General features: G+C 36.5%; 3 protein-coding genes across 3 annotated transcripts; 2 read left to right on the top strand and 1 right to left on the bottom strand.

Annotated features, from left to right (window-relative positions):
* On the bottom strand, window positions 1-3,946 carry LOC144425737 (cytochrome c oxidase subunit 6C-like). The gene is made up of 3 exons (XM_078115298.1): window positions 3,734-3,946; window positions 2,229-2,376; window positions 1-78 (listed from the first exon to the last, which is right to left on the bottom strand). The coding sequence occupies exons 1-2, from the start codon at window positions 3,893-3,895 to the stop codon at window positions 2,248-2,250; spliced, it is 291 nt and encodes a 96-aa protein (XP_077971424.1). The 5' UTR covers window positions 3,896-3,946; the 3' UTR covers window positions 1-78; window positions 2,229-2,247.
* A 5,357-nt stretch (window positions 3,947-9,303) lies between these two features.
* LOC120346688 (uncharacterized) lies at window positions 9,304-16,664 on the top strand. Its single transcript, XM_039415984.2, has 6 exons — window positions 9,304-9,576; window positions 10,666-10,752; window positions 11,095-11,328; window positions 12,185-12,286; window positions 12,734-12,960; window positions 14,650-16,664. Exons 1-6 carry the CDS (start codon window positions 9,315-9,317, stop codon window positions 14,839-14,841), a joined length of 1,104 nt encoding a protein of 367 aa, XP_039271918.2. The 5' UTR covers window positions 9,304-9,314; the 3' UTR covers window positions 14,842-16,664.
* Window positions 16,665-19,766: 3,102 nt separating this feature from the next.
* LOC144425759 (uncharacterized) lies at window positions 19,767-24,960 on the top strand. The gene is made up of 6 exons (XM_078115381.1): window positions 19,767-19,890; window positions 20,319-20,377; window positions 20,910-20,925; window positions 21,508-21,558; window positions 22,634-22,854; window positions 23,344-24,960. Exons 1-6 carry the CDS (start codon window positions 19,821-19,823, stop codon window positions 23,527-23,529), a joined length of 603 nt encoding a protein of 200 aa, XP_077971507.1. The 5' UTR covers window positions 19,767-19,820; the 3' UTR covers window positions 23,530-24,960.
* Window positions 24,961-27,897: the final 2,937 nt, after the last annotated feature.

The raw sequence follows: 27,897 nt of genomic DNA, 5'->3' as shown, positions 1-27,897 counted from the left end.
TTTTATCTATTAATTTATTATTCACACAAACTCCTAAAATATTGTAAATGAAACAAATCTTTTCTTTTTGATGAAAACCTGAAAAATAAAAAGGAAATCTTAAAATCATATAATTAAAATTTACAATTAAAAATAAAAAACTAGATAGCGATCGGAGACCACAGACTTATCGACCTTCCGCATATTCAATATTTTCAGTCAAGGCTGCCCAAGTGACCCGCCGAACTGTTTTTTGCAGCCCGCCCTATAAAGTTTGTAAGAAGACTACTTAAATACTCACTATGTTATATATCAATATATAGGCTAAAGTATGTTTGGTGATTTTGGTGTGATTATTCCTGCCATCTATCCACATTCAATTGCCGGTTCTTATTATTATGTATGTGTCAAGTCTTGCACCCTGGTGTACATCGACGTCAGTTTTTATTTTATTTCTGGAATTTCTTTTTGGATATTGTGCGATCATTGGGGACAAACGCTGAGCGCAATTATAGGAATGAACTTGGAGCCTAAATTTGCAAATTAATTTCATTCTGATTGCTTTCTTTCGTGTTGACTTCGATCGTCAAAAAAAAAAACAATATCTTTGGTTGTTCTTTGTTCCCGGGACTCGTTGTCCTTTTAGTTTCAATTTTATTTTTATTATTTATGTTTATGTTATGTTTGTTTTAAATAAGATTTCGAAAATGTCCTAACTGCGTATCCGTCAATAATTCTGATGAAATTGACCTAATGGCATTGCTAAACATAAGTACCTATTAAATACTTGTATTGGAGTTTACGATGTTTCTAATGATTGATTCTTTGATTCGGTGGCCCGCGAGTGTCACGTCCACGCCCCGCAGTACCAAATATTCGAATAGTAAACTGCTATTCTAATATTCGACTTGATATTCGAATAATTTGCCAACCCTACCCAGTAACCAGAAAGCAATTATTAACTTGATTGATTTCATGTTAATGAACTTGCCTTTTATGTATTATGTAAATTACCTACACCGAAATTAGAAATTAGCTGGTATTAATGTTTGGTATAAACGTTTGCGGCACGCAACGAATTTTGTCACGTAAAAGTGGCCCGCGAGACCAAAAAGGTTGGGCAGGCCTGTTTTAAGTTAAGGGATCCCCCAAAACAGAAACTGCAGTTTAGATCCTCCGACTCAATAGCGATTAGCGACATCGCGTGTCCCATCACTAATTAATTAATAACCCGCTAATTATACGAATATAATCCAACAAAAATCAATAGGCTTCTGGTCTGATGATATGATGAATGCACATGCAACCTTGCTTACATGAGATATCGCGTAACATACGAAAGTGTCTAACAGACTAACACCTATCAACATACTTACCCATCGAGATCGGTAAGTAACAAGGAGAGTCTCGCCCACAAGTTTTTGATTTAACATGACATCAACTAATTCATCAGTTAGCGAATCGGTTAGCGCAAGGATGGGCAAGTTTTTCGGACCAGGGGTCCTAAATTTTTCCCATTAGACTGGCGGGCCATGTGTGTGACGTAAAAAGCTATCTTTTATGAACAATAGTTACAGTGTTACATAAGCAAAAAACAATAAGTCTTGTGCCAAAACTAAATTTATTCACAATCTCAACAAATTCCTTAAACTATTTTTTAACCAAAACATCAAAATTTGGTGTCAGTTTGGTTGTGGCAACACCACGCGGGCCAGATTGAATTACGCAATGGGTCAGATTTGGCCCGCGAGAGTAGTTCGCCCATGTCAGGGTTAGCCATTCATAAGACCATTAACGCTCATTCAGATTAGAAACCAATACTAATCCAGTATTGGCAAAATTATTGGACCTAATTTTGATACAAATTCTCTTGATATCCATTGGAATGCAGTGGCAATTAGCGGCAATTTGAACTTTGTTTTTCCCTCCACAATATTTTGGAACTATCAGCAAGCAATATTGTCAGCTTTATATAAGGATTGGTGTGGCTGCTGACATTAACAAGTTGCCTAGTCCTAAACTTATTGCTGACCGCATAACCCATTTTTCAGAGTTTTGGTTAAGTTTTTAAATTTTAAGTTCAATGTCAGTCTTGCCTGAATATTTTACAAACTGTGAATGAAGCTAAGTTTTTTCTCAACCCAAGTCGGGAGTCATTAGCGAATATTCTAAAAATCCAAAGCCATGCCTGTAATGAATCACTTTTGCCATTTCACATTTTACATAAGTTAGCAATATATTCAACTTACAATCTGAACTTTAACTGAACTATTCCTGCCATGATGCTTTCACAGACTTGAAACCTCCATATTCTTTGATTTCTTCAAACATTTTATCTGGATCCAAATTCTTGATGTAGGTGTCGTATTGTTTACGGTGCTTTTCATACATGAGGAACTGAACAAAAATATTTAATATCAGCTATGGCATTAACAGTGAATTTATATTATTCAAAGTGGGATAGGATTTTATTCAGTTCTTTGTTTAGGCATAATCGACCAGCGGTTAGATAAGGGTTGGGCAAGGTTTTTGGAAAGGGGGCTAAAAATTTTGCCCACCTAGACTGGTAACATCACTTCGTAAGAATGTATCTTCTTAGGAAAATCTATATCAAAATTTCACAAACCATGCGAAAATATTCATTTCGATGTTTGGAACTACATATTTGTGCGAACAATTATTTTTGAAAATGAACATTACAAAGAACAAGCAAAGAACCAGGATTAGTGATGCCCATTTAGAAACTGTTCCTTGGCGTCGTAAAGCTATTAAGCGTGATGCAGCAACAAGGCAGTGTCACATCAAATGTCATTGTAATAATTTTTAACAGGACGACGACGACGTTGAGTTCATGGATTGTCGCAGTTTTCGCGCGCTGTTCCGTTTCTAAGTTTCAGAAAGTATATGCGATCAGCAAAAGACTAGCAACCCCTAATTTTGTCCTGCGAACGACATAAAATTTGCCGATCACTGGGCCGCAGCCGATAGTCGGTCACGGCTTTTTCCACATCCGAGTCCACGAATCTAAAACAAATGGCTGATTAATTCTATGGATTGGTGAGGAATCGAGGGTGAAATTTACCGAAGATCGTTATATATCATGTATTTTGGTGCAGGTCATCAGGCTGTAGGGATGAATGAGACGTACAAAAATCATTATTAAAGGTTTAGGAAAATTACCTTTGTTTTCATTATTTTAATGTGAAATGGGGTGAATTTGGGGAGTTAAATGCAATAAGGTAGGCACACGGCGGTTTTTGAGGAGGTAGAACCCTGGATTCTGTCATTTCCGACCTCTTATATGGTAAAAAATGGTTTTCAGCCGTGCAACTATTTCATCAGTAAATGGGGTGATTTAAGATTGTTTCTGACGAAAATGTCACCTAATAATAAATAAAACTCGCTGAAGAACACCAAGCTCATCCATCTCATTAAAAAACACTATGAACTATGATTTGTCTTCTTATTTGGTCTGTAATATATTCGTTTCTGACTTCACATTTTTTTGTAGTGCTGGGGGGCGATGAAGTTGTATAAACTACTTTCTGACTTTAGGGGCGCGATGGTACAAAACGTTTGGGAACCACTGCTTTACACTGCTGTAATGAACGCTCATTTAGTATATGGAAAATCTTGCAGAAAGGAAAAAAAATTGTGTACAGCTATTTTAATAAAAAAAATTTTTTTAAGAAGCATTATTTTACTCAATTTTAGAAACAACAATTTTCAGCAAATATCTAATACCACAACTTACATATCCAGCAACATAGGAAGCAGCGGTGATCGCTATGGCTGGGAAACTCCAACGGCGAACAAATTTGATGCACATGCCTCTCATCTCTGGCTTTGGAATTGGTCCCTGTGCCATCGGAGCTTTTGGTATGGCTCCCGCGGTTTGCGTTACCGATCCTGACATTTTGGTCAAATAAGTTAATCTAAATCACAAACTGAAAAATAAGTCATTCAAAATTAACTCCACAAGCAGATGGGTCTGCAAAATATAGAAAATTTATTGAAACAAGGCCTGATTTTAAAACCTCAGAAACAAGATTCCTCTCAAGCCCAGATGCTGTAATGTCTGAAGCTTTACTGCTTGCTGGCTTGAGACTGTGAGAGTACAAGATGGTTCTAGTCTACCTGTGGAGTGACAAGAGTTGAAAATGGCTTCTCAAATTCCTTGACCCTCTGACCATGTAACCTATCTCTGACTAAATCAAAATATATTTATATTATACCGGTACCGTACCGTACTAAAGCCATAATTAAAACTATCAGTCTACAATCTTTCGACAGCTTATCAAAAACGACAACCTAAAATGGTACTCTGCACTAATGTTCTAGCACAACACTGCATTGCCTTGGACTATATCGGTTACTGTACCTTCCATCAGGTCCATTATAACTACGTGACAAACGCCGGGACAAGGTCAACGTTACACAGAAATTTGAGTACCTTCAGTGTTTCACGAACGCAAAACAGAGGTGCTTGACGGAGTTCAACATGTAAACCCGGATCGGGCGAAATGAGTATACTGTACGTTTCGCCACGGGGAGGGGAGATTGCAACTGAAAGTCGTTGGTTTAAAAGCTGGTGTAGGCTATCGCGCTAATCGGTGGACATCCGCTTGCCATCGCACTTTTGATTACAATGCGTGGATTCGCAGGTTCGGATATGACAATTACGTTCCAGCCTATTCCGTTACTTGTCGCGCTGTAATAGGGTTGTCTTTCATCTAAGATAAATATGAAAAATCCTGTCCAGTATTAGCTAAATATTCTTTTATTTAATACTAAGACAGTCCAACATTTTGTTCCATGGCAATATGTATTCATAGTTATCTGTGTGTGTGTGTGTGTTTGTGAAAGAGAGAGTGAGAGAGAAAATCCGATAATGCGGCCGTTGCTGAATCATTTGGCGTTTGGAAACGCATGTCGGTTAGCTATCCATATTAGAATAGTTGGCCCAGGACCTCTAAATTATTTAGCGGCCATGGTTGAACAGTCACTCGTTTTATAGGTGAATGATGGGGGATGCCGTAACCGACCCTGCGATTTCGTAAACCACCGTAAGAATACAAATAGTCCAGCAATCTTTCCACCTGTAAGTAGCCTACCCCGCATGCAAAATGGTCCACTCCAAGATAGTCAACCAATCTGACGACTCTGTCAATCACTTCCAGTCTTATATGATAAGCTTTAATACCAATCAGGACAGAATTTAGAATGGTAGGTCTTGGTGCATTGCAGCAAACTGTGGAAAACATTAGTTTAAGCTGAAACGACGTGGACGCAACAATATTTTTTACGTTGTGTGACGCAGGTTAAATTGTATCCTATGCCCACGACCTTACCGGGGTTGTAATAAATTGGGTTAAAAAACAATAAACTGAAATCAAGAGCTATTCATATTTATCCGTTTTTTGCACGGGGCTCTTGTCAGTTACCAGTCCAAATAAAATAGTGGATCCATGGCCGCCTAGTTATATGAAGACCATGATTGAACAGTCACTCACGTAATATTTGGCGACATGCCTTTGCCCGGAATTAACAGGATAATCGTCAAATGATCATTTTTTCTATTTGTTAGCGGCAAACTTGTAATAGCTGTAGCCTATATATAGAACTTACAAATAATAGATTACCACGACGCAAAAGCTTTTATGCTTTATGCAAAAACAGAATCACCTCAAGAAAAATTATCACGCCGTAACATAGCCTATGCCCCAACGGGCAGTGGTCCTAACTAGTGGTGGGATTCAATTTTTTTGTCAGCCGGTTCCATCACAAAAGTAAGTAAGTAAGTAACAACTAACAAGTGATGCTAACAGGTTCGCTGATCTCATAAAATTTCGTGAAACGGTTCTATAGAACCGGCGCTAACCGGCTGAATCCCACAACTGGTCCTAACCTTTAATTTCTCGTGGCCTTTTTTATTGCTCATAGGCCGCCTGTTCATCATTCCGGTGGTAATCATAGTGTGATTTTGATTGATAAATCACAAATCCGTTTGTGTAAAAAACAATTCATGGTTAAAAAAGTGAAAACGCCCCCATGTGAACCTTATCAAGCAATGAAACTAGGAAGAATGATAGGTTTTCTTATAGGAGGAAGTAAAATTGGTTTTGCGCTTAGTATGTGGCACCCCGTAAACTGCTCTGTGGACCCATTCGACTTCGTGGTATTCGGTAGTTTTTTATTGTTTAATTCTAAAAACATGACTCGTTCATTAGGTTCTAATCCACTGGTTCTCAACCAGTGGGCCATGGCCCACTGCTGGGCCATAGAGACATTTTCAAGTTGGCCACAAGCCTATTAAAAATTACTATGGTTATTTAAAAGTTTAGTTTTATTTGTGTCATTACAGTCAAATTTTTATGGTAGTAGCAATGAATGATGCTGCTGCTTTTCATTCTAATTCTTAAAGTGAAAGTTTTTATTTTTGCAAAAATAGTCTTGTTTTTCTTGTAGTTTTTTCCTTGCATAAGAAAGTTAGTTGGCCACAGAATTTTTACGCAACGAAAGTGGGCCACGAAAAAAAAGGTTGAGAACCACTGGTCTAATCACACAATGAAAATATTTACGCATTTTCATGTATTGATACAAAAATGGGCGCTCCGGAAGTATGTGTACCGAGATGACGCCTGAATCCAACCTGGTGCACATACTATGTTCAGGTTTTGCGCCATTTTGGTACATATACTTCGGGAGCACTCAAAAATGCATCCATCCTCTAAATATGATATGGCCAAACTACAGCCCGCGGGCCAAATCGGGCCCGTTAGTAATTCAATCTGTCCGCCTGATGCTGCCACAACCAAACTGAAACCGAATTTTGCTGTTTTAGCTAAAAATAGCTCAAGGAATTTGTTGAGATTGCGATAAAATTTAGTTTTGGCACGAGGCATATTGTTTCCACTTTTGATTTTATAACACTGTAAATATTGATCCTATTGTAAGTTTTTATGTTACACTTACATGGCCCGCCCAGTCCAGTTGGACAAAATTGAATTTTCGGCCCCCCCTTATTTTAAATGGTATAGTTTTTAAATACTCGCTTAATTTTGCTGATAATGCCGATAAGGTTTATTCAATTTTAATTAGAATAGGATATGTTGATAAAAATGCCGTGTGAATAGCCTTAGGTTATAAAAACATGTTTTTAGTCGATAACCTTTTACATGGTAGTGCGAGGTACTCTAGTAAATTATCTGGATAGCCTGTAGTTACAGTCAAGCAAAATTTTGAATTCTTATAATTTGTTAGAATAGGTAATACATGTTGGACCGAAAGTCATAATTCATTTTAGACCAGCGGTTCTCAATCGACGAGGCGTGTCCCACAAGGCAATTTTCTGAGGGGGATGGAGCTCATTAAAATTAAAAATATTTTTTAGATTTGATCCGTCCCGCTTTATCTTATAAATTTACATTTGTTATTTTATCAGCCAAAACAAGTGCACTGATAAAAATAACAACAAATTGTTCGCCTTAATGTCCTAATATTTGCAGCTTATTGTTAGCTAGTTGTTTGTGAGGACGGGCGCGAAACTTGACAAATTTTAAAAAGGGGGCGCGATTAAGAGTGTTTGAGAACCACTGTTCTAGACAATTAACCAGATATAAAGTTTCAAAATACTGTGGTTTTTTAGTTTCGACAACCTATCATTTTTATTGCGCCATGTGATAAAACAGGGGTTCCCAAGCTTTTTTCAGGACGACCCCAAAGACAACTTTCAAGTGTCCAGTGCGATCATTCTATCTATCCTCCACTATACCTCAGCGACCCCGCCGACCCCATGACCTGTTTGCGACCACACCTACTTATCAATCCGACCCAATTTAAGGTCGCGACCCCTGGTTTGGGAACCCCTGTGATAGGAGGTTGGAAAGGATTTTTACCTATCGTTTTTCGTGAGAACGAAGCTTGTACTTTGTACGAAGTTGTACTTTTGCATGAATTAGACGGCTGGGAAATACTTCTAAGAGTATTAATTTTAGCAGTAGCATTAGCATTTATTCATAAATTTTGCCGTAGGCCCTCATAGCAAAACATACGACTTTCGACCATTGCCCCGAAGAAGGCCAGATACAAGCAGCCACATATATCTAACAATACCGAGCGCTCCAGAAGTAGATGTACTAATATGGAGGTAAATAATTTTGTTCGCCTACTTTACATCAAGTTGAGTGAACGGACGGAAGCCTGTGGGCAGGGGGTATATTCACTTGGCAAAAACAGACAGTCCCCGCTATCGTAATAGAACTAAAATAAGGAAAATCGGAATAAAAATATGGCCTAACCCTTACCTGGTACACATACTACGAGAGTACCCGGTATCTTCTATCTATCTGAAGCTTCTACACAGACTTATTTCGGACCTCCTGAAGTATGCGCACCAAGATGGCGCACAACCTGAACTCAGGTTGTGTACCAGGTCAGAGTTCAGGTTGTGCGATATCTTGTTGAGCATACTTCAGGAGTACCCGTATTTTGCTGTTGAAGTTATGCCAGCTATACAAAGGGGTAATTTTAGTTTCCCTGGGCAGGATTGATAGGAAGCTAAAATAAATTCTTCGAGTTCAGTGAATCAGTGAATCGATCACGGATAAGATAATGTTGATAAACGCGAACAAGTCAGTCTCATTGAAAATGACGCAAATAGATTTTTTGAAACAGTTTTTTTTTTAGTTGGGAAGAAACCCCCATGGTTACGCCTATGCACCACATTTATCGTTCTAGCTAACAGGGTGAACCCAATACACGGAACCCCTATATTTCCTAATCACTTCGAAAAATAATGAGAAAAAAATCCACTTTGTTGGAGTTTTAACTTCTGTTTGTGTATGGTTACACCCAGAAGTTTCATAAATCTACCACGCTTTGCCGAAAAGGGGTCTCCCGTAGTATGTGAACCAAGATGGCGGACACCGGAACGTAGTATGTGTACCAGGTCAGGATTAAGACATAGTTTCAGGTACGAAGACTACGGAAGTCACTTGGCTATTCCGCGAACTCGTAATAGAACTGAAATAAGGGAAATTGGAATAAAATTATGTCATAACTCTAACCTGGTACACATACTACGTTCCGGCGTCCATCATCTTGGTTCACATACTTCGGGAGTACTAAAAATTAAATATACTACAATGGACTTGCTATTAACGTGTGAAACCGAAAATATTTTGCAGTAATCCCATAATGAAGGTGAAATAGTCGGTTGTGATTTTTCAGAAATGCGGAGAGGGTGAAACGTTAAGTACCGCTGCTCTAAATTATATTAAACGGGGCGTTCTTTTTCTATTTTCCAGTTATATTTAAATACTCATAGCTACGGAATGAAAATTTTACCTTTACTGGTTCTAAGCTACAGCCTCACATCATGCTTTTGTGAAGATGAAGCAGTGCTTCACTGCTCACCCAAACCAGGGTGCCAGATTTCACAATGTGATCCAATACCCAGCGGATGGGGCGGCTTAGGCTTCAACATTGAAAAACACCTTCATGCAAAAGAATTCCCGATTACCTGCAAAACAACGAATATTGCTAAATTTCAGAATCCTTACGGTTTGCTTTCTGCTGTATCCAGAAATGCGTTAGGTGCGTTATTACAGTATTTTTTTTGGTGCTTCCGTAGTGTGTGTTGGATAATTTAGTCTGGGCCGTCTGGTGCTGACACAACCAAACTAAAACCTAATTTTGATGTTTTAGCTGAAAAATAGCTCAAAGAATTGGTTTAGATTGCGATTAAACTTAGTTTTTGCACTGGGCTTATTGTTTTCAACTTTTGTAACACTGTAAATATTGTTCATAAAATGTAATTTTCACGTCAAACTTACATGGCCAGTTCAGGTGGCAAACTGAAATGGCCTAACCCTAACCTGGTACACAACATACTACGTTCCGGTGTCCGCCATCGTGGTTCACATATTTCGAAAGTATCAAATTTTTGGCTCTTGGTCCAAAAACCGTGCCCTGAATATACCGATATGTATATCATTCAAATATATTTAAATAGCTAGTAGGTTTGCCCATATTATTAAATTTGTTACACTTCAAAGATTATCTTAGTTTGTCAGTAACACTTTTGCCCCTACATAGTATATATTCATTGTTTATGCATCCAGACCAGGGGTGGGCAAGGTTTTTAGGGGCCAAAAATTTTGCACATCTAGACTAGCGGGCCATGTAAGTGTGACGTGGAAAGTTACATTTTATGATCAATATTTACAGTGTTACAAAGCAAAGACGTAAAACAATGAGCCTTTTGCCAAGACTAAATTTACCCGCAATCTCAACAAATTCCTTAAGCAATTATAAGCTAAAACATCAAAATTTGATTTCCGTTTGGTTGTGGCAGCATCAGGCGGGCCAAATTGCATTACCCAACGGGCTGGATTTGACCCTCGGGCCATACTTTGCCCATGTCTGATCCAGACAATATCATCGGGGTTACTCGAGCTTCCGGGATGTTTCATTGTAGTTCCACTTTCCCAAAAAGGTTGAGAATTGAGCTGCAGTGTGCCAACATGCAAGTAGGGCATATTCTAAAAAAAACTAGAATTACAAAATACCGAAAAAATTTGATTCAGTACCTTAGCGCTGTTGGTTGACAATTTTGAATAATTTTTTCACATAAGGGGAATTTTTTTTGAGTAAGTGAAGTTTTCTGAAAGTGTTATTTTTCAGATATCAGTCATATCAGATCAAAATTGAAAGCGTTGGAAAGTACTGTCAATGAAAACAAGACAAAAGACTATGAAAGTGAAAATTCGGGTGAGTATTTGAGTGAAAAGTTTGGCGCTTCAGAAGTGTACGTACCTATATTATGAAGGTAACTGAATTTGTTCGCCTACTTGTATAAATGGACTGAAACCTATGGGCAGAGTTGATTAAAGACTCCCACTCATAGACATAGCCGGGGGTGGGGACCTGAGGGGCCGTGAAAATTATTGTAACAGATGTGAAAACTTCCATCGACTTTGTATTTTTAACCAAACTTTGCCTCTACTAGGAACAGTTCTCGCCCCTATTGAGAATTTGTGAAGCCCTGATTAAGAACCCCTGATTTAGAGAAACAATTTGAAAAATCGTCATCAAATTATTTCGTTTAAATAGGATACGTGGATCTGAGCAACAAATTCGAGGAACTATCGGGTAAGATCGAAGATATCCAGAAGTTAACTGCACATCAATCTCAGGCAATAAACTACATACTGCATACCCTTATCGACCACACTACCAAAATGAAGAATCTAAAAAGGAAAACTGCAGAACAATCGTCGAAAACAACTGATATAATTGATGAAAATACCAATCAATTGCCCCGAATACGAAAAGAATACGAAAAGGGTAGGTAAGAACTAAGTGAAGTCATTTAAAAACGTGAATAAATGTAATTGTTTTGCAATTTAAAATACATTCTGTAGGTACAAATAAAGGAATTTGAAGTGGAGTCTGCTTCAGTACGCTTTCCAGCTTTCATTTTAGAGAGTGTGTTTCCAAATTTATATAGATCAGAGGTTCCCAATATTTTTATGGCTTGTGTCTTTTAGCACTCGTGGTCCCCTGTTTACCATTCCAGTGGTATTCATAGTTTCATTTTGATTGGTATAATTTAAATCTCATTATGTTTAAACAATTTATGCTTAACATAATGAAAACACCCTGTAAAATGTCCCTATCAAGAAATAAAACTAGAAGAAATGGGAAATTTTCTTTTAAAGGAAAAAAAAAATGTTTTGCGCCTAGCATTGTGGCCCCAACTGCTCTGTGGCCCCTGGTTGATAACCGCTAATGTATATAGATATTTTAATAATATTGATAAAACAATAAATAAGTAGTATATATATGTGTTATGCATTTGCGATTGACCATCTGTACTGGTATATAAATACTACTAACTCAGCCCGCCAACCCACTTAGTGTAGTCCTTGCCAATACTCATATTTTCCCCATCATACATAAAATTCTATTTTGACAGATTGTGTTTAAAATCGCGCTCACTTGGGTAAAAATACATAATGTTTTTTGCGTTGCGTTTGCCGATGCGTTAAATCATTCACCGTTTTGCTGGGTGCCTTTATTACTGGAAGGCTAAGCAATAGTCGCATTCTCTTCTCTTGCCTTTCCAACGGCGCTCTGGTTGTCGCTAATTTTTCAATTCGTTGATAACATTAAAACTATTTTTTGTGTGTGACTTCTCTAGATTCTAATTATTCTGAAGACTTTGCTGAATTGAGAGCAACGAATAAGATGCTGAAACAACAGCTTGAGGACCAGAAGAAAACGCTTCGTTGGAATTTGAGAGGTGAATTAAGAAGATGCTATTTTTACACGGTTTGTTCACGAAAAAGTTTCGTGTTCAAGTTGTTTGTTTGTAAGAATTAATTTGCAAAAAGCATGCAGAACAAGAGATATGTATACGGGTGTCCCTGAAGTCCCTTCACAATTTCAATTTTGAGTACTGCCTTAGTGTGCGTACCAGGTTAGGGTTAGGCCATAATTTTATTCCGATTTTCTTTATTTTGGTTCTATTACGAGTTCGGTGATTGTCTGTGTCAGCCAAATAAATATACCTCTGCCCATAGATTTCAGTTCCGTAACTTGTAATAGAACTAAAATAAGGAAAATCGGAACAAATTTAGGCCCCAACTCTAACCTGGTACACCCACTACGGGAGTACGCACTAGTGGACTGTACATTTATCGTTTGGTTAAAGATCGATTGTCTATAACTATGTTATTTATTTTTCTAGATAAGTGCATATCAAAAATTGAGCATGCATGCTATTTCACGGTGGTACATTCAAGAACGCAAGTCAACTACAAAACAGCAGTCGAAATCTGTAAAGATCGTGGTGCGGACATCGGTGTGATTCGAGATAATGATTCCTACACTGAGATCATGAATGACTTGAGATTTAAAATGCCAAGAGGCACATTTTACAATGACGTTTGGACCGGATTGGGCTTCAATCCATTTGTAAGTAAGACTTGGAAGTGTTGTTTCTATTATTAGGCATAACAAAAGAGCAATGCCCAAATAAATGGACACGAAGATTTTTTTATATTACCTAATGAATATATGGCTGCCTTAAAGTAGGGTTTACAGCAGGGGTCTCAAACTCAATTTATTTGTGGGCCGCTGGGACAGAGTCTGGATGAGTCCGGGCCGCATCAGGTTTTCCACAATGAAAGCTTAGCAACTCGTTTAAATTGTATTCCTTGTGCACTGTAACTTTAACTGTGCAGATAAAACATGTCGGGATGCTTCTATGCTCAACGAAGAAATATTGCATTTCCCGGTTTTTTGAAATTGTCTGTGCTCATCACCAACCTTTCTGTTTACTGAAACTTCACTTCCAACGACACGTTTAGGGATGTGCGAAATTATAAAATTCCATCTTGTAATAACTGTTGCGCTGATGTTTCAACCAAACATTTAGCCGATGGACAGTGATGTTTCGCCACATGGGAAACATGGTTACCATGTATCAAGATAAATCTAAGGGTTAGTGATTGTGACGTCAAAAATCATGGAACATTGTTTTTAAATTATTTCAGGCGGTCCCGCGATCAAATATCAGGCCTACAGGTATGGTACTGGTAGGTTACCGCACCGCATATTCCTTTCAGGGGATAGATGATAAAATATTTTGTTTTGCCCTACGTGAGAGTTTCCCTTTTTCGAGTTGCAAATGCGCGAAAAAATTTCAGCATTTCAAAGTAAAACCAGGTGGAGATGGAGGAAGAACGGTTGACCTTTTGCTTTTATTCTTTAGACTTACTTGTTTGTCTTTAACAAAGTCAAAAGTTAACAGTCAAAAAGCTAAACCGACAGTTAACAAAAATGCCCCTACCCTAACTTAGTTAGTCCATTTTAGGCCGACGGTGACGCAATTTTAAACGGTCAGTTGGGCAACAACTTCATGATTCTCAGATCACCATGGCGACCAATTTAGATGTATTTTTGATTCCTTTTCCACGCAACACTCGGGAGATGCTCGTGGAACATTAGTGTTCCGCGGAACACAGTTTGGGAAACGCTGTTATATTAAAAGCATTATTCATGCTAACTGAGCTAAGTGACTTGCGGGCCGCACTAACATTAAACTTTAATATCAAGGCGGGGGCCACAAACTATCATCCCGCGGGCTGCAATTGGCCCGCGGGCCGCGAGTTTGAGATCCCTGGTTTACAGTATTCTTTATTTACAGTTTTATTTCATTTTGATAACTCTTGAATAACTTTTGGGAAATCTTGTGTATAGCGTTACTTTATTTTTTCTTACGAAAATCCGTTAACTTTTGCCATCTAAGCATTTTCATCCTCATATTTCTTACAATCTAAACCTTACATGGGCGAACTACGGCCCTTGACTGGTAACTCAATCTTGCCCGCCTGATGCTGCCACAACCAAATTCAAAATAAATTTTAATGTTTTAGCTAAACATGGCCCAATGAATTTGTTGAGATTGCGATTAAATTTAGTTTTGGCACGAGGCCTATTGTTTTCCACTTTTGTTTTTCCAACACTGTAAATATTGTTCCTAAAATAGAACTTTTTACGTCACACTTACATGGCCCGCCAGTCTGGGTGGGCAAAATTTTTGGCCCCTGGCCTAAAAACCTTGCCCACCGCTGATCTAAATTTATAAATTCCTTTTTTAAGACGGGCGAGATCACACCTGCTAATTCCTTTACTGAATGGATCAACGAAAAGCCATACATGGGAGTTTTGACCAGGGATTACACAAACGTTTTCCTCCACGTCAATCGTAATCCAGCTCACTGGAAACAAGGCATGAGAAATGTGAAGCCTAATGAGCATTTTTACGGGGTTGTTTGTGAGATCAAGCTCTAGGAATAATTAGCTTGTTATTGTAAATTGATTTACTTGTTCTATAATGAATTGCTTTTTTGTATTTGTTCCTAACTGAAAAAATTCGGTAATTGACTGAAACTCAAAACAAGTTAAATAGTTACCAAGCAAAAGAAGCGAAAACAATCTCAGTACTTCTCCCTAGATCAGGGCTACTCAACTGGCGAGCCGAGGTCCGAATTAGGATTCTTTAATTATTCAGCGATCGCTGGGTACATCCTCGCCATTACTCTTAAATATTGATCATCTTTACAAAAAATCTGAACAAATGAATGAATGAGATTTAGGTTATAAATCTATTTGAACTGCTGGAACTGATAGATAGAGAGATAATGATTTTTTTCTGAATATTTCATTACATATTGCAGTAAGAATAAACAAACATACAATAATCACGAAATATAATCGGAAGGGGGCGGAGAAGACATCAATGTCGACCGACCCACAGGAAAAGTTCCTACCAGGACAAGACACTCTGACACAGACATCGTAATTGCAGTGAAACGAAAAACTTTTTTTAAAATTTTAAGTCGGGTTAAGAAGCCGTTATAATCGAAGGTTGTAAGTTCCATGATTGTTGCCTTCATTTTATAAAATGTATACTGTTATTGCAACTGCTTAGTCATAGTCATATTTTGCATACTGCTTTGTTTTAAATCTACAAACAAAGATTATTCATTCAGAATTTTAAACCGACAGAGCGTTTTCTTAATATTCTATGATGCAGTACGCCGTTTGCTTCGCGGTAAATATATATAGCAAACATATAGTAATTGTGTTCTTTTTGGCCAGAATTTTGCACTGAGATATAGCGGGCGTACCAATCTACTTTTTAGCGCGCCCTATTTATAGACTTTTCTTCTAACCGCTTGCATACTAATTAGCCGATCAATTATTATGCATTTGACATTCAGAGCTAGAAGATCTTTTTACTAATTTACGTGATAGATGGGGCAGAGCGGATATTATAAAAAATAATAGTGGTCCCCGTTCGTTTCGTTTTCGCAGTAAAGTCGAGCGTATTTATGGAGTTTTTTCAATTTTTAAAATAGAGTTTGGCTGATCAATTGCGATTGTCAAGTTAAATTTGATTTTGGCGGTAAAACTGAAGATTTTTTCAATTGCATGATGACGTAAAACGAGTTCATTAGACCGCTATATACTGCATAATCACATTTCATGAGTTATGATTGGCCCCGATCAGGGCGTTTCTACCAATCCACTGATGAATGTAGCAAAAACTGAGTGTCCGAGTGTCATGGAAAAATATCAAAACGCGTCATTATGTAGTCGCGAATATTTTCAGGTCATGGGAGGTCATCACTTTTATGTTAATCAACAGCGCTCACGGTTTTGTTTTGGCGCGCTAAGGTCAGGAAACTGTTTTTTTGTTCGAGTTTTTAAATCAGTGTTTTAAAACTGCACAATTGAAAACGTAAATGGAGATTTGTTGCTTATGTTCATAATCATTTTAATCATCATTATAATTGGCTGCGCTGAGGGCGTTTTTTTTACCGATTTACAGCTGAATGTAGCAAAGAGAGAAACGTCTATAAAAAAAATAAACAAATCGAGATTTGTTGCTTATTCTAATAATCAGTGTGACCTCCGCTGTTTTAGCGCGCCAACGTCGTGCGATTTTTGAGTTTTTTCAAATGTTTAAAATGTTGTTTTGAAATTGTACAATTATAAAGCTTAAATTGAGATTGGTCAGGTTATTTTAATATTCAGTGCGACTTTTGCTGTTTTCGTGGGCCAACCGTTTTGCGATTCTTTGAGTTTTTTCAAATGTTAAAAATGCTATATAAAATGATATAGACTGCATAACTATAATGGACAAATTTAAATTGTTTTTAAATAAATGGACAATTTGTATCATTCTATGTTTTAGAAATAACAGCGGACGGGACTTCAGAAAGTCAATCAGAAATTTAGGAGCGCAATGGACTTCTATCGCTCTATTATAAATGATTTAGATAAACTTGTGGGCCGAGTAGGAAATCCGATTTTTCCATACCGGGAATAGTTTATGACTGAGGGAAGTGAGATCAAACGGGTTCATTGGGCCGCTATATATTTGATAATCCCAATCTACGAGTCAAGATGATTGCTGCGGTAATATTGTGTATTTGCTAATTTTGTATTAGGTAATGGAAAGAGCGTAAATAGAAAAAGCAGTGGATAGCGTGGAATGTAAAATTTCCAAAATGTATCATTGCATATTTGCAGATCAGGGTCAGGGTAGGGTCGGGCCCTAACTTTTATAGATACCTTCCCGCAACGTCCATATTTCAGGTCAAAAACTGACAAATTTTGGCCAGTTCAAAAGTTATTTCCAAAAATGCGCTATCAACAGTTGCCAACTGTTGTGTTTTCGCGCGCCAAAATCGGACGAACATTTTTTTTCTATAAAAAAAAAAAAAATTTGCTGCTTCCAACTGCTTTATTATAAATAGGGAATTAAATTTGTGTGTCGAGTAAGAAATTCTTTTTTTTTTTATACTTGGAATAGTTTATGGCTCGGAGAAGTGACGTAAGACGAGATCATTGGCCTGCCATAAACTGCATAGTCACAATCTATTAGTCAAGACGACTGCTGTGTTAATATTGTTTAATTTCTAGTTTGCGTGCTGGAAATAAGAGAGAGTGCAAAAATACATGATAATAGTTTGTCCGTGTGACTTGAACAATTTTTGAAAAGGTGTCATTGCGTATTCGCAAATATTGGCAGGTCAGCGGTGGGCCCAAACTTTTATAGTTAGTTACCTTGTCGTAACGTCCATATTTCAGAACGAAAACTGACGAATTTCGACAAGTTATTTTCAAAAATGGGCTATCAATATTGCTCACTGTTTCGTTTTTGCGCGCAAAACTCGGTCAATTTTTTTTTTCAAAATTGCTTCCAATAGCTCTATAATAAATGAATGAATTGAATTCGATTTTCCTATACTAGGAATAGAGGGCTCCCGAAGTATGCGAACCAAGATGGCGGACATCGGAATGTAACATGTGTACTAGGTTAGGGTTAGGCCATAATTTTAGGTATGAATCTTACGGGAGGCTCTTGGCTAGTCTTCGAACTGATAATAGGACTAAAATAAGGAAAATTGGAAAAAAATTATCGCCTAACCCTAACCTGTTACCCATGTTACGTTCCGATGTCCGCCATCTTGGTTCGCATACTTCGGGAGCACCAGGAATAGACTATGGCTTAGGGAAGTGACGTAAAACGCGTTTATTGGGTTGCAATATATTCTGCATAATCACAATTCTTGAGTCAAGATCGCTGCTGCGTTAATATTGTGTATTTGCTAGTTTATGTGCTAGATATAAGAGAGAGCGTAAAAAGAAAGAAGCAGTGACCCGTGTGGCATGAAAAATTTCCAAAACGTATCATTGCGTATTCGCAAATATTGGCAGGTCACGGGTGAGCCCTAACTGTTATAGTTACCTTGTTGCAACGTCGATATTTCAGGTCAAAAACTGACAAATTTCGACAAGTTCAAAGACTATTTCCAAAAATGCGCTATCAATATCGTTCACTATTTCGTTTTCTCGCGCTAAAGTCGGACAAAGCTGGGGAAAAAATTGCTTTCAACTACTCTTTTATAAATGGGTGAGTTAAATTTCCATGTCGAGTAAGAAATTCGATTTTTCTATATTAGTAATAGTTTATGACTAAAGGACGTGACGTAAAACGTTCCGTGCTAGTTATAGGAGAGAAAAAGGCAGTGGTTCGTGTGGAAAATTCCCAAAACTCATTATTGCGATGGCAGCGAATATTGTCAGGTCGGGGAGTGCGTATTACTGTATAACTATGATGGATGAATCAAATTTGTTTCCGTATAAAGCGTCATTTGTTTATGCTGTGAATCAGTTTATAGCTGAAGGAAGTGAGGTGAAACGCGTTTGTTGGATTGGGATTGCCACCATATGCGGCAGATTCGAAATTTTTGAGTTAAGAGTGACTGTGCTAAAAGTGCGTTTACCTCATCTCTATGGTCGATTATGTATCGATGACAAAATGTAGTGAATGGATTAAATAATAATACCAATTTTGGTTCTCGTAGTGGCTGGGAAAACATAACAAACAGCAATATTGAAAAGATTTTAAAAATCTGTATCCACGCAGAATACTAGCTACTGTGTCTTGCAATGGTGATTGCTCAGTTCGTTCGGATGTTTTTTGTTTAAAGACTACGATTACCATATCTAAGGCGCATTGTATTATAAAGCAAACTGTGAATTATTGCTTTCGGTTTTTTATTCTTTAATAGAGCGCACTGGGTTTATAAGATTCGAAAGTTTCTAAAGCAATAACAGTACTGGTTTTAAGTGTAGTCAGTCAACCATCTGATTGTTTCTTTATTATTGTGATTATTACCTTGTTTACGAGCTGAAACGATTACTCGCCTGCTCAAATAGCTTTCTTTCAAGTAATAACATACTCCTATGTACATATCTTAGATTTCAAATACTTACTTAAAACTTGTAGAATTGGAAATATGCCAAAAAGGGAGTGACGCACAACCAGGGTTCATAAAACTCGGACAAGCATATATCATGCTTGAAAACGACGCAAAATTTTATTATTGATTTTGTGTTGACTCAGTCTTTTGACTTAGTCCACGATAAGATGTATACATAAAGGATATTCACTCTTACTCACCAATCATATTAGGACTATATTTCTATAGGCACTCAAATGCTCTCCCGGCAAAATTGGGTTGTGCACCGGCTTATAGGGTGCACGATCGATTTTTGAGAAAAGAAAGGTGCGACTCATAGTCTGTAAAATACTGTACTTATTAAACGTCGATGAATAAAGTCAATCAAAGACCTTAATTCAGAGAATATGTGACTTTTTATGGCGTTGTTAAAAATATGGGATATATTTTTGATATTTAGCCTAGTACATATTTAAGCAATTAGTTGCACTACCAACCTGTCTAGAAGCAAACATGAACTTCTTCGAAATGCTTTACTTTGTCTCTCTCATCTGTGGCTTGCTTGCGGAGCTAAAATTACCGCGTAAGATATATTTTGGATACAATTACTTATTACATTATGTGATATTGATTTTTAATCAATCCTTCTCTACACCCATCTATGTCTTCTGGTACCAAGAATTCTAAAATAAAAATATTTATATAATATACTATATAATAATAATATAATTTTACTGTGTTTTTTTGGTGGACGGCCACATACTCGGACGTTTTCAACTTTTTCAATAAGCTCGTCCTCTGCATATTGTAAGTCCGTTTGTTGTTGTTTTGTAGCTTTCAGAGTGAAGAAAATAAACAGAAAATAAAATTGATTGATTGATAAAATAAGAATCATTTCAAACAGATAATATTACACTCAACCAAGTTAGCAACGTATAACGTATATAATATTTGACCCGGGTGCGCTATATCCAACTTGTACTTTGAAATCTCACGCTTTTTTTTCGACAGCTGGATCATGCGTTTCCAAGATCGTGAACGGGAAACTCGTCCAAATTGGTGATTGCAAGGTAAACTTGAATTTGGCATTCTTATCATTTTTTTTTTACATTTCGATTTTGAACACGACTCTGGGCAAGCAGGCATTGGCGCTTATAGCACTCCTATTTTTGGGATGACTTGGCGCTTTTTAATTCGACTACATTATGTCAATCGGACTATAAATGCCTACCTTGCGATTGCAAAACTGTCAGGTTCAGCCGAAGAGGGTCAATAAATTCAAACGCAAACTAAGCCTGATGGATAATCCTAAGTCCATGGAGCGGCAGATACTACATAACTTGTAACGCCCTACCCCCGAGCGGAAGGAAGCGGCAAATGCCGAAAAAGGCCGCGCTAAGAAGGGCGCTGCCCTCGCACATCCTACTTCCTCTTCTCATGTGGAAAGACCTCTGAACCCGACGGTAAATTCTCTGGTATATATTATTCTCTGTGGTTCAGTATCCTAACGACATTTCATAGTTGGGAGTAAATATTGTACTTCTAAATTAATGAGAATTCCTATACCCACGTTATCAACCATTTTTTGTATTTATTTTACAGAAAGACGATGGATCCGGTGAGTTCGACCTATTTGATGATAAATTTTTTGTTTGAATAATTTGTTTTCATGAAAGTAAAAATCGACAAATTCTTGGTTCATACCTAAGCAATGGTCCTCATATTCTTTATGGCATTAGCTTCCAATAATTATGGTTTATGGTAAAGTATTCCTTTTCACGGACCACAAGGCGCAATTAAAAACTTTTTTCTCAAAAATCTATTGTGCTGCTTATAAGCCGGTTCGCCTAATGTATGGATCAGGTTGTGTTTTATTGTCTACACTTAAAACCAGAAGCGGTAAAATTGTTGTATAAACAAACTGCCGCAATCGAGAAACAAGTCCATCGAGTTGCAATGTCGAATTGGCTTTTGGGAAGAAAATAGGACAACACCAATCTTTGTGGCTACAACCGTATAACAGTATTTGGCTCATAACTTATTTTTTAACAATATTTGCATGGTTTTGTCATATGGTGATCAAAGTTACTTAAGGTCGACAGCCAAATAACCCAGACCGTTATAATATTACGCCGACATGACTTAATTGATTTAAACGCTTCACCTAACACACAACTGTAATATATCCATTTTATTACAGAAATTGCCAGACTGATCCAAAAGAGTCTTGACGAGAAGAAAAAGACTCAACGTAATTTTTAATATGTTTTATAATTCGACTATAGGATCTGCCGGCGCTCCAGAAGTATGCGTACCAAAATGGAAGTAACTAATTATGTTCGCATACTTAACATCAAATTGTGTAAAAGGACGGAAATCTTTGGGCAGGGGGTATATTCACTTAGCTAACACAGACAGTCACTGAACTCGTAATACACTAAAATAAAGAAAATTGGAATACAATTATGGCCGAACCCTAACCTGATACAGTGGAGTAAAGGTGCTTTTGTTTTATCGACGCAATCGCAGATTTAATTTATCACAATTAAATACATAAAGCAACCATTTCAAATATGTGTATCGGATATGGATTGAATTTTATTCAACAAAAAAACCATTTCATGTCCGTTGAAAAAGTCGGCTATTTTGACAGGTGGCGTAACTTGACAACTAACTCAAGAGCCGTACCGCGGGGATTTCGGGACGATGAATATGTATTTTTTTTACTAATATATCTTATATGTAGTTTCATTGTACCAAATTAAATATACTTTCTGTGATTTTATACCAGATCTTTCTAACAACGATAACGAAGTCGCTTGAGTACAATATATATCAAAACTAAATATAATCGGGCAGTTTATCTCACATTATTATGTCCGCGGATTAGCGTGATATTCTAGATCGGTAATGGTTTATTTTGTTGTGAGTTTTGAATTCTTGTAGTTGTTATAGATTGAATATTACAGAGCAGAAAATTTATTATAGCGTGGAAAAGCCGGCATTTTTAACAAACGCGAACACCATTTCAGAAGCCGTTGCATGGAAATTTCCGATTCCATCCTCTTGCCCCCTTCCCCCCTGGGAGCATCTTGTGCCCATCAAGCCCCCTACGCCCCATCGGTTTAAGAACCCCTGTTATAGTCCCTTTTCACAACTTGATGTTAAATAGGCGAACAAAATTGGTTACCTCCATATTGATACACACACCTCTGGACCGCCAAATAAACAAAACGATAGAATATTAATCACAGATAAGATGACGCCAATTTTTTAGGGCAATTTCAGTATAAAATATTCAATGACCACGCTAATGTTGTTTTTAGTTAAATGTGGCGTCACATATAATTCGAAATGCTACATAGCAGTGGTGTATGATGAAAGGAACGTCACCATAAAAGATGCTGAAGCTATTTGCACATCGATGAACATCGGAAAACCCGCGAATATTTACAGCCTCACTCATCAAAAGCTGTTGCTGAGTTATATACAACCAATGATGTCTAAGAATGAATATAGGAAAGTATGGACAGGAATGGAGTTCAAGGTCAGTTTAATAGGTAACAAACTAATATCTGAGTATTCAGAAGTGTGGAAATTATTTTTATAAACTTCACGAGTTCGAATAGTGACTCAAAATGTTTTTGTATCAACAAAATTACCAAATGATAGGGTCACGGTGCTTTATATATATTAGGAAAATGGATAATTTGAAAACCCAAAATATAGAACATAATCACTATTTCAATTTTTTTCAACGTCGTATCCTGGCTGTACGGTCGAATATTTTATTAAATTACCAAGTATTTTGGAACTTGTGATATTTTCAGTAATTCCTGCATTTTCCCCATTGCCATGTCGTTTCTAATACACGAGTAGTCGCGAGCGACGTTAACTGCCATATTTTGTCTATGATGAGTACTTTTACTGAGAAGCTTATTGTAGAGAGCAAAGATTCTCATTTAATTTGTTAGTAACAGTTGCAGTAACATTCCTAGCAATCGATTTAAAAACTTTTTTTCCACAATTTCTACAGAACTCTCTGATTTTGCTGTCCAGTGGAGAAACCAGTACTTTGCCACCAAAAGCTTGGTTTCCTGGTCATCCTTCTAGACAGAGCGAATATGTGGGCGTTCATGTTCAGAATCCAGATGCTATTCATCAGGGATTGATCGATGAAACACTAGAAGATGTATTGCACGGTGTCATATGTGAAATATAAAAACTGATCGAAATCGAGATCGAAATACACCAAAACGACAAATAGTTTTGATAAAAAAACTTCGTTTTTACTCATAATTACTTACTTTTACCTTAACAACTTGAATTTTTACTGTAATCTATATCAGTAGTTGGGCTAGGCATTTTTAAATGCCTGATGATTATAAATCGAATCGAATATTTATTTATATGTGATCAAATTTGAATCTTTCATTGTAATTGGTCTTCTGAACACATGAATAAATGAATAAAAATATAGAATTAATCACGCAGTCAGTTTGCTGGTTTGTCACGCAAAATAAAAAACATGTTTTAGAAAAACCTTGCTACAAAGAAAAGCCATTCTCAGAATTGCCTTTTCAAATTCTGACTTCAATATGAAAGGTTAACGAGTTCATCTCGACCTTTGGCGTATAAAAAAGCAAGATGGCGGCGATTCGAGACTTTTTTTGAACCGATTCGAATAATTTACTATTTCTTTCGATTTGGAATGTTCTTATCAGTAAACGTTTCTTTTATCAGTATTACCAAATTTTTTGTTTGCATTTTTATAGCAGTTGAATTTAATTAAACTAATAAAAAATTTAGTTTGTATTGGCCTATGTCTGATTATGCATAAATTAAATAGGGATAATAGGTCATCCAAATCTTTCGAAACTTACTTGAAATATTGTAATCTTTCTTTTATTTATGAGAGAAAGTGTTCATGGACGTTACTGCGGTTGTTTTTGGTATTTAACATTTGATATCAGTGAAGACGTCCTATGATTAGAATTAAATAAAATTAAATTTTGACGAGTAAAACTCGATTTTATTTATTATTACTCATTTTTATTAATATTTTACTTTTTAATGTTTTTATTATTAACCTTTTATTGTGCATTGAATTGTGCTATTAAAATCTTTTGCTCATCGAATAGAATTTACTATAAAATATTGATTTATAAATAATTGAGTTTTCATAGGCCTATGTCTAATTATGCATAAATTATATACGACTCAAATGATTCAAAGATGTATTACATTTTAAAGTTATTTAAATTATGTGTTTATGAACTTAATAAGTCCCCTATTTTGCAATGTATGTCCTCCAAGTATTGAATTTTGCTCTTCTTTATGAGAGAAAGCTGAAATAGGTGTTCATGTGCGTTACTATGATGATATTTTTACTAAACATTTGATATCAGCGAAGACGTCCTGTGATTAGCATTATAAAAAATTAAATTTTAATTGACTTCCCTTTTTCTTTAAAAATGCCACATTCTCCATGTACTTTGAGTTTCATTTGATCCCTGAAGCTTGAGGTGTATTCATAATTGGGTCAAAATGTGAACAAAAAAAAACTACTTTCAGTAAATTGTCGTTTTCTGTGTGAATAATCAATTTCACTTTAAAAGGTTGAAAAATGTATTACATTTAAATAATTGTTCGAGGGCCGCAAGTTTGACATCCCTGATATAGAAAACTAGAAAATTACTAGCAAAATATATAGGGCCTTCCGGAAGGCCCTATGAAATGTAGACAATTATAAGCATTGATGCAGAATCTTTAGAATAAGAAAACAATTTTTTTTAGAAATACATATATTGTTTTATTGCAGATTCATGAAATAGTATTATTGAAAGTAGATTTAAGCTACACAGAAAGATATTATCATGGCAAATACTGCAAAGAACACTACTTAATACGACATCAACGGAATTTGTGGTTGGATGTCCTGTATCGGTTGATATTATTAGCTTTATTATTATTGAGTATTACCAAATCACCAGTAAACAGAAATATTACAGTTTATTATACGACAAAGTAAGACGTCAGTATAACACAGCTTAACGCTAGACATTTCAAACACAAGAATGAATAACAAGCACACAGACAGGTAGGAGCAAGAAGCAATTACGAAAAAAACAATCATGACATCCTAATCACCAATCTAGCCTGTGTTGAAATAACAACAAGCTATGACGTAGATACACAACAACTAATTTGATGATGAACGATCTTTACCGCAGGAACGATATTGAAGCTTTCTGCCTGAGAATATCACACGTCTTTATATGGCATACTTACTTTCAAGTTTTTAAAAAAAAAAACTAGATTGAAATTTCAATATGATAACACTGTTTGTGTATTGAGTATAAAGGTCAGAAGTTTCAGATGAGATAAACACAGCACCTCGAAGTTTTGAATCAGAAAATGCTCTTGATCATAGCGATGCAGATGAGGTTGAGCACAATTCAGAGAGAAACTTTAGTTTGCATGAAGAGAAACCAGGTAGCACAAAAAAAAAAAAACTAAAAAAAAGTGAGGATTCGGAACGTGAGAAAAAAAAAGTAAGTGGATGTGACAAGCACTAGCTTAGAACGTGGCTAAGACAGTGATGGCTCACTGAGATTGACGTTTCTTCATCGTCAGATAAAGAAAGTAAGAGAGAATCAGAGCCAAAGTCAAGTGCAGTATCCCAACAAAGTATGATCTGGCCTCACAATGGCTGGATAATCGAAACCAGGCAAAGTGAAGACAGACCATATGAACCAAGTTTGAATTTTATTAATGATACAGCGAGTGATCCAAGCTAAATGTACTTCTAAACTTTCTGCCATTAAAATTCATAAAGGAACATGAACTTAATAAGTCCCCTATTTTGCAGTGTATGTTCTCCCAAGTATAGAATTTTGCTCTTCTCTATGATAGAAAGCTGGAATAAGTGTTCATGTGCGTTACTATGGTGAAATTTTCACTTAACATTTGATATCAGCAAAGACATCCGTGATTAGCATTATATAAAATTGAATTTTGATCGACTCCCCTTTTTCTTTAAAAATGCCACATTCTCCATGTACTTTGAGTTTCATTTGATCCCTGAAGTGTTTTTTTCAAGTATTTTTTCCTAGCTTGAGGTGAATTCATAATTGGGTCAAAATGTGAACAAAAAAAACTACTTTCAGTAAATTGTCGTTTTCTGTGTGTATAATCAATTTCACTTTAAAAGGTTGAAAAGGTTTAAAAATGTATTACATTTAAATAATCGTTCGAGGGCCGCAAGTTTGACACCCCTGATATAGAAAACTAGAAAATTACTAGCAAAATATATAGGGCTTTCCGGAAGGCCCTATGAAATGTAGACAATTATAAGCATTGATGCAGAATCTTTAGAATAAGAAAACAATTTTTTTTGGAAATACATATATTGTTTTATTGCAGATTCATGAAATAGTATTATTGAAAGTAAATTTAAGCTACACAGAAGGATATTATCATGGCAAATACTGCAAAGAACACTACTTAATACGACATCAACGGAATTTGTGGTTGGATGTCATGTATCGGTTGATATTATTAGCTTTATTACTATTGAGTATTACCAAATCACCAGTAGACAGAAATATTACAGTTTATTATACGACAAAGTAAGACGTCAGTATAACACAGCTTAACGCTAGACATTTCGAACACATGAATGGTACACACACAGACAGGTAGAAGCAAGAAGCAATTACGAAAAAAACAATCATGACATCCTAATCACCAATCTAGCTTGTGTTGAAATAACAACAAGCTATGTCGTAGATACACAACAACTAATTTGATGATGAACGATCTTTACCGCAGGAACGATATTGAAGCTTTCTGCCTGATAATATCACACGTCTTTATATGGCATACTTACTTTCAAGTTTTTAAAAAAGACTAGATTAAAATTTTAATATGATAACACTGTGTGTGTATTGAGTATAAAGATCAGATGTTTCAGATGAGATAAACACAGCACCTCGAAGTTTTGAATCAGAAAATGCTGTTGATCATAACGATGCAGATGAGGTTGAGCACAATTCAGAGAGAAACTTTAGTTTGCATGAAGAGAAACCAGGTAGCACAAAAAAAAACTAAAAAAAAAAGTGAGGGAAACGGAACGTGGGAAAAAAAAGTAAGTGGATGTGCCAAGCACTAGCTTAGAACGTGGCTCGGACAGTGATGGTGAGCTCACTGAGATTGACGTTTCTTCATCGTCAGATAAAGAAAGTAAGAAAGAATCAGAGCCAAAGTCAAGTGCAATATCCCAACAAAGTATGATCTGGCCTCACAATGGCTGGATAATCGATCCCAGGCAAAGTGAAGACAGAGCATATAAACCAAGTTTGAATTTTATTAATGATACAGCGAGTGATCCAAGCTAAATGTACTTCTAAACTTTTTGCCATTAAAATTCATAATGGAACATGAACTTAATAAGTCCCCTATTTTGCAATGTATGTCCTCCAAGTATTGAATTTTGCTCTTCTTTATGATAGAAAGCTGGAATAAGTGTTCATGTGCGTTACTATGGGGAAATTTTTACTTAACATTTGATATCAGCGAAGACATCCTG

This window comes from Styela clava, chromosome 8 (assembly GCF_964204865.1).
Source record: "Styela clava chromosome 8, kaStyClav1.hap1.2, whole genome shotgun sequence".
In the NCBI taxonomy this organism is placed as follows: Eukaryota; Metazoa; Chordata; class Ascidiacea; order Stolidobranchia; family Styelidae; genus Styela; species Styela clava.
The sequence above is the reverse complement of the archived record's forward strand: the minus strand, read 5'-3'. Positions and strand labels throughout refer to the sequence as shown.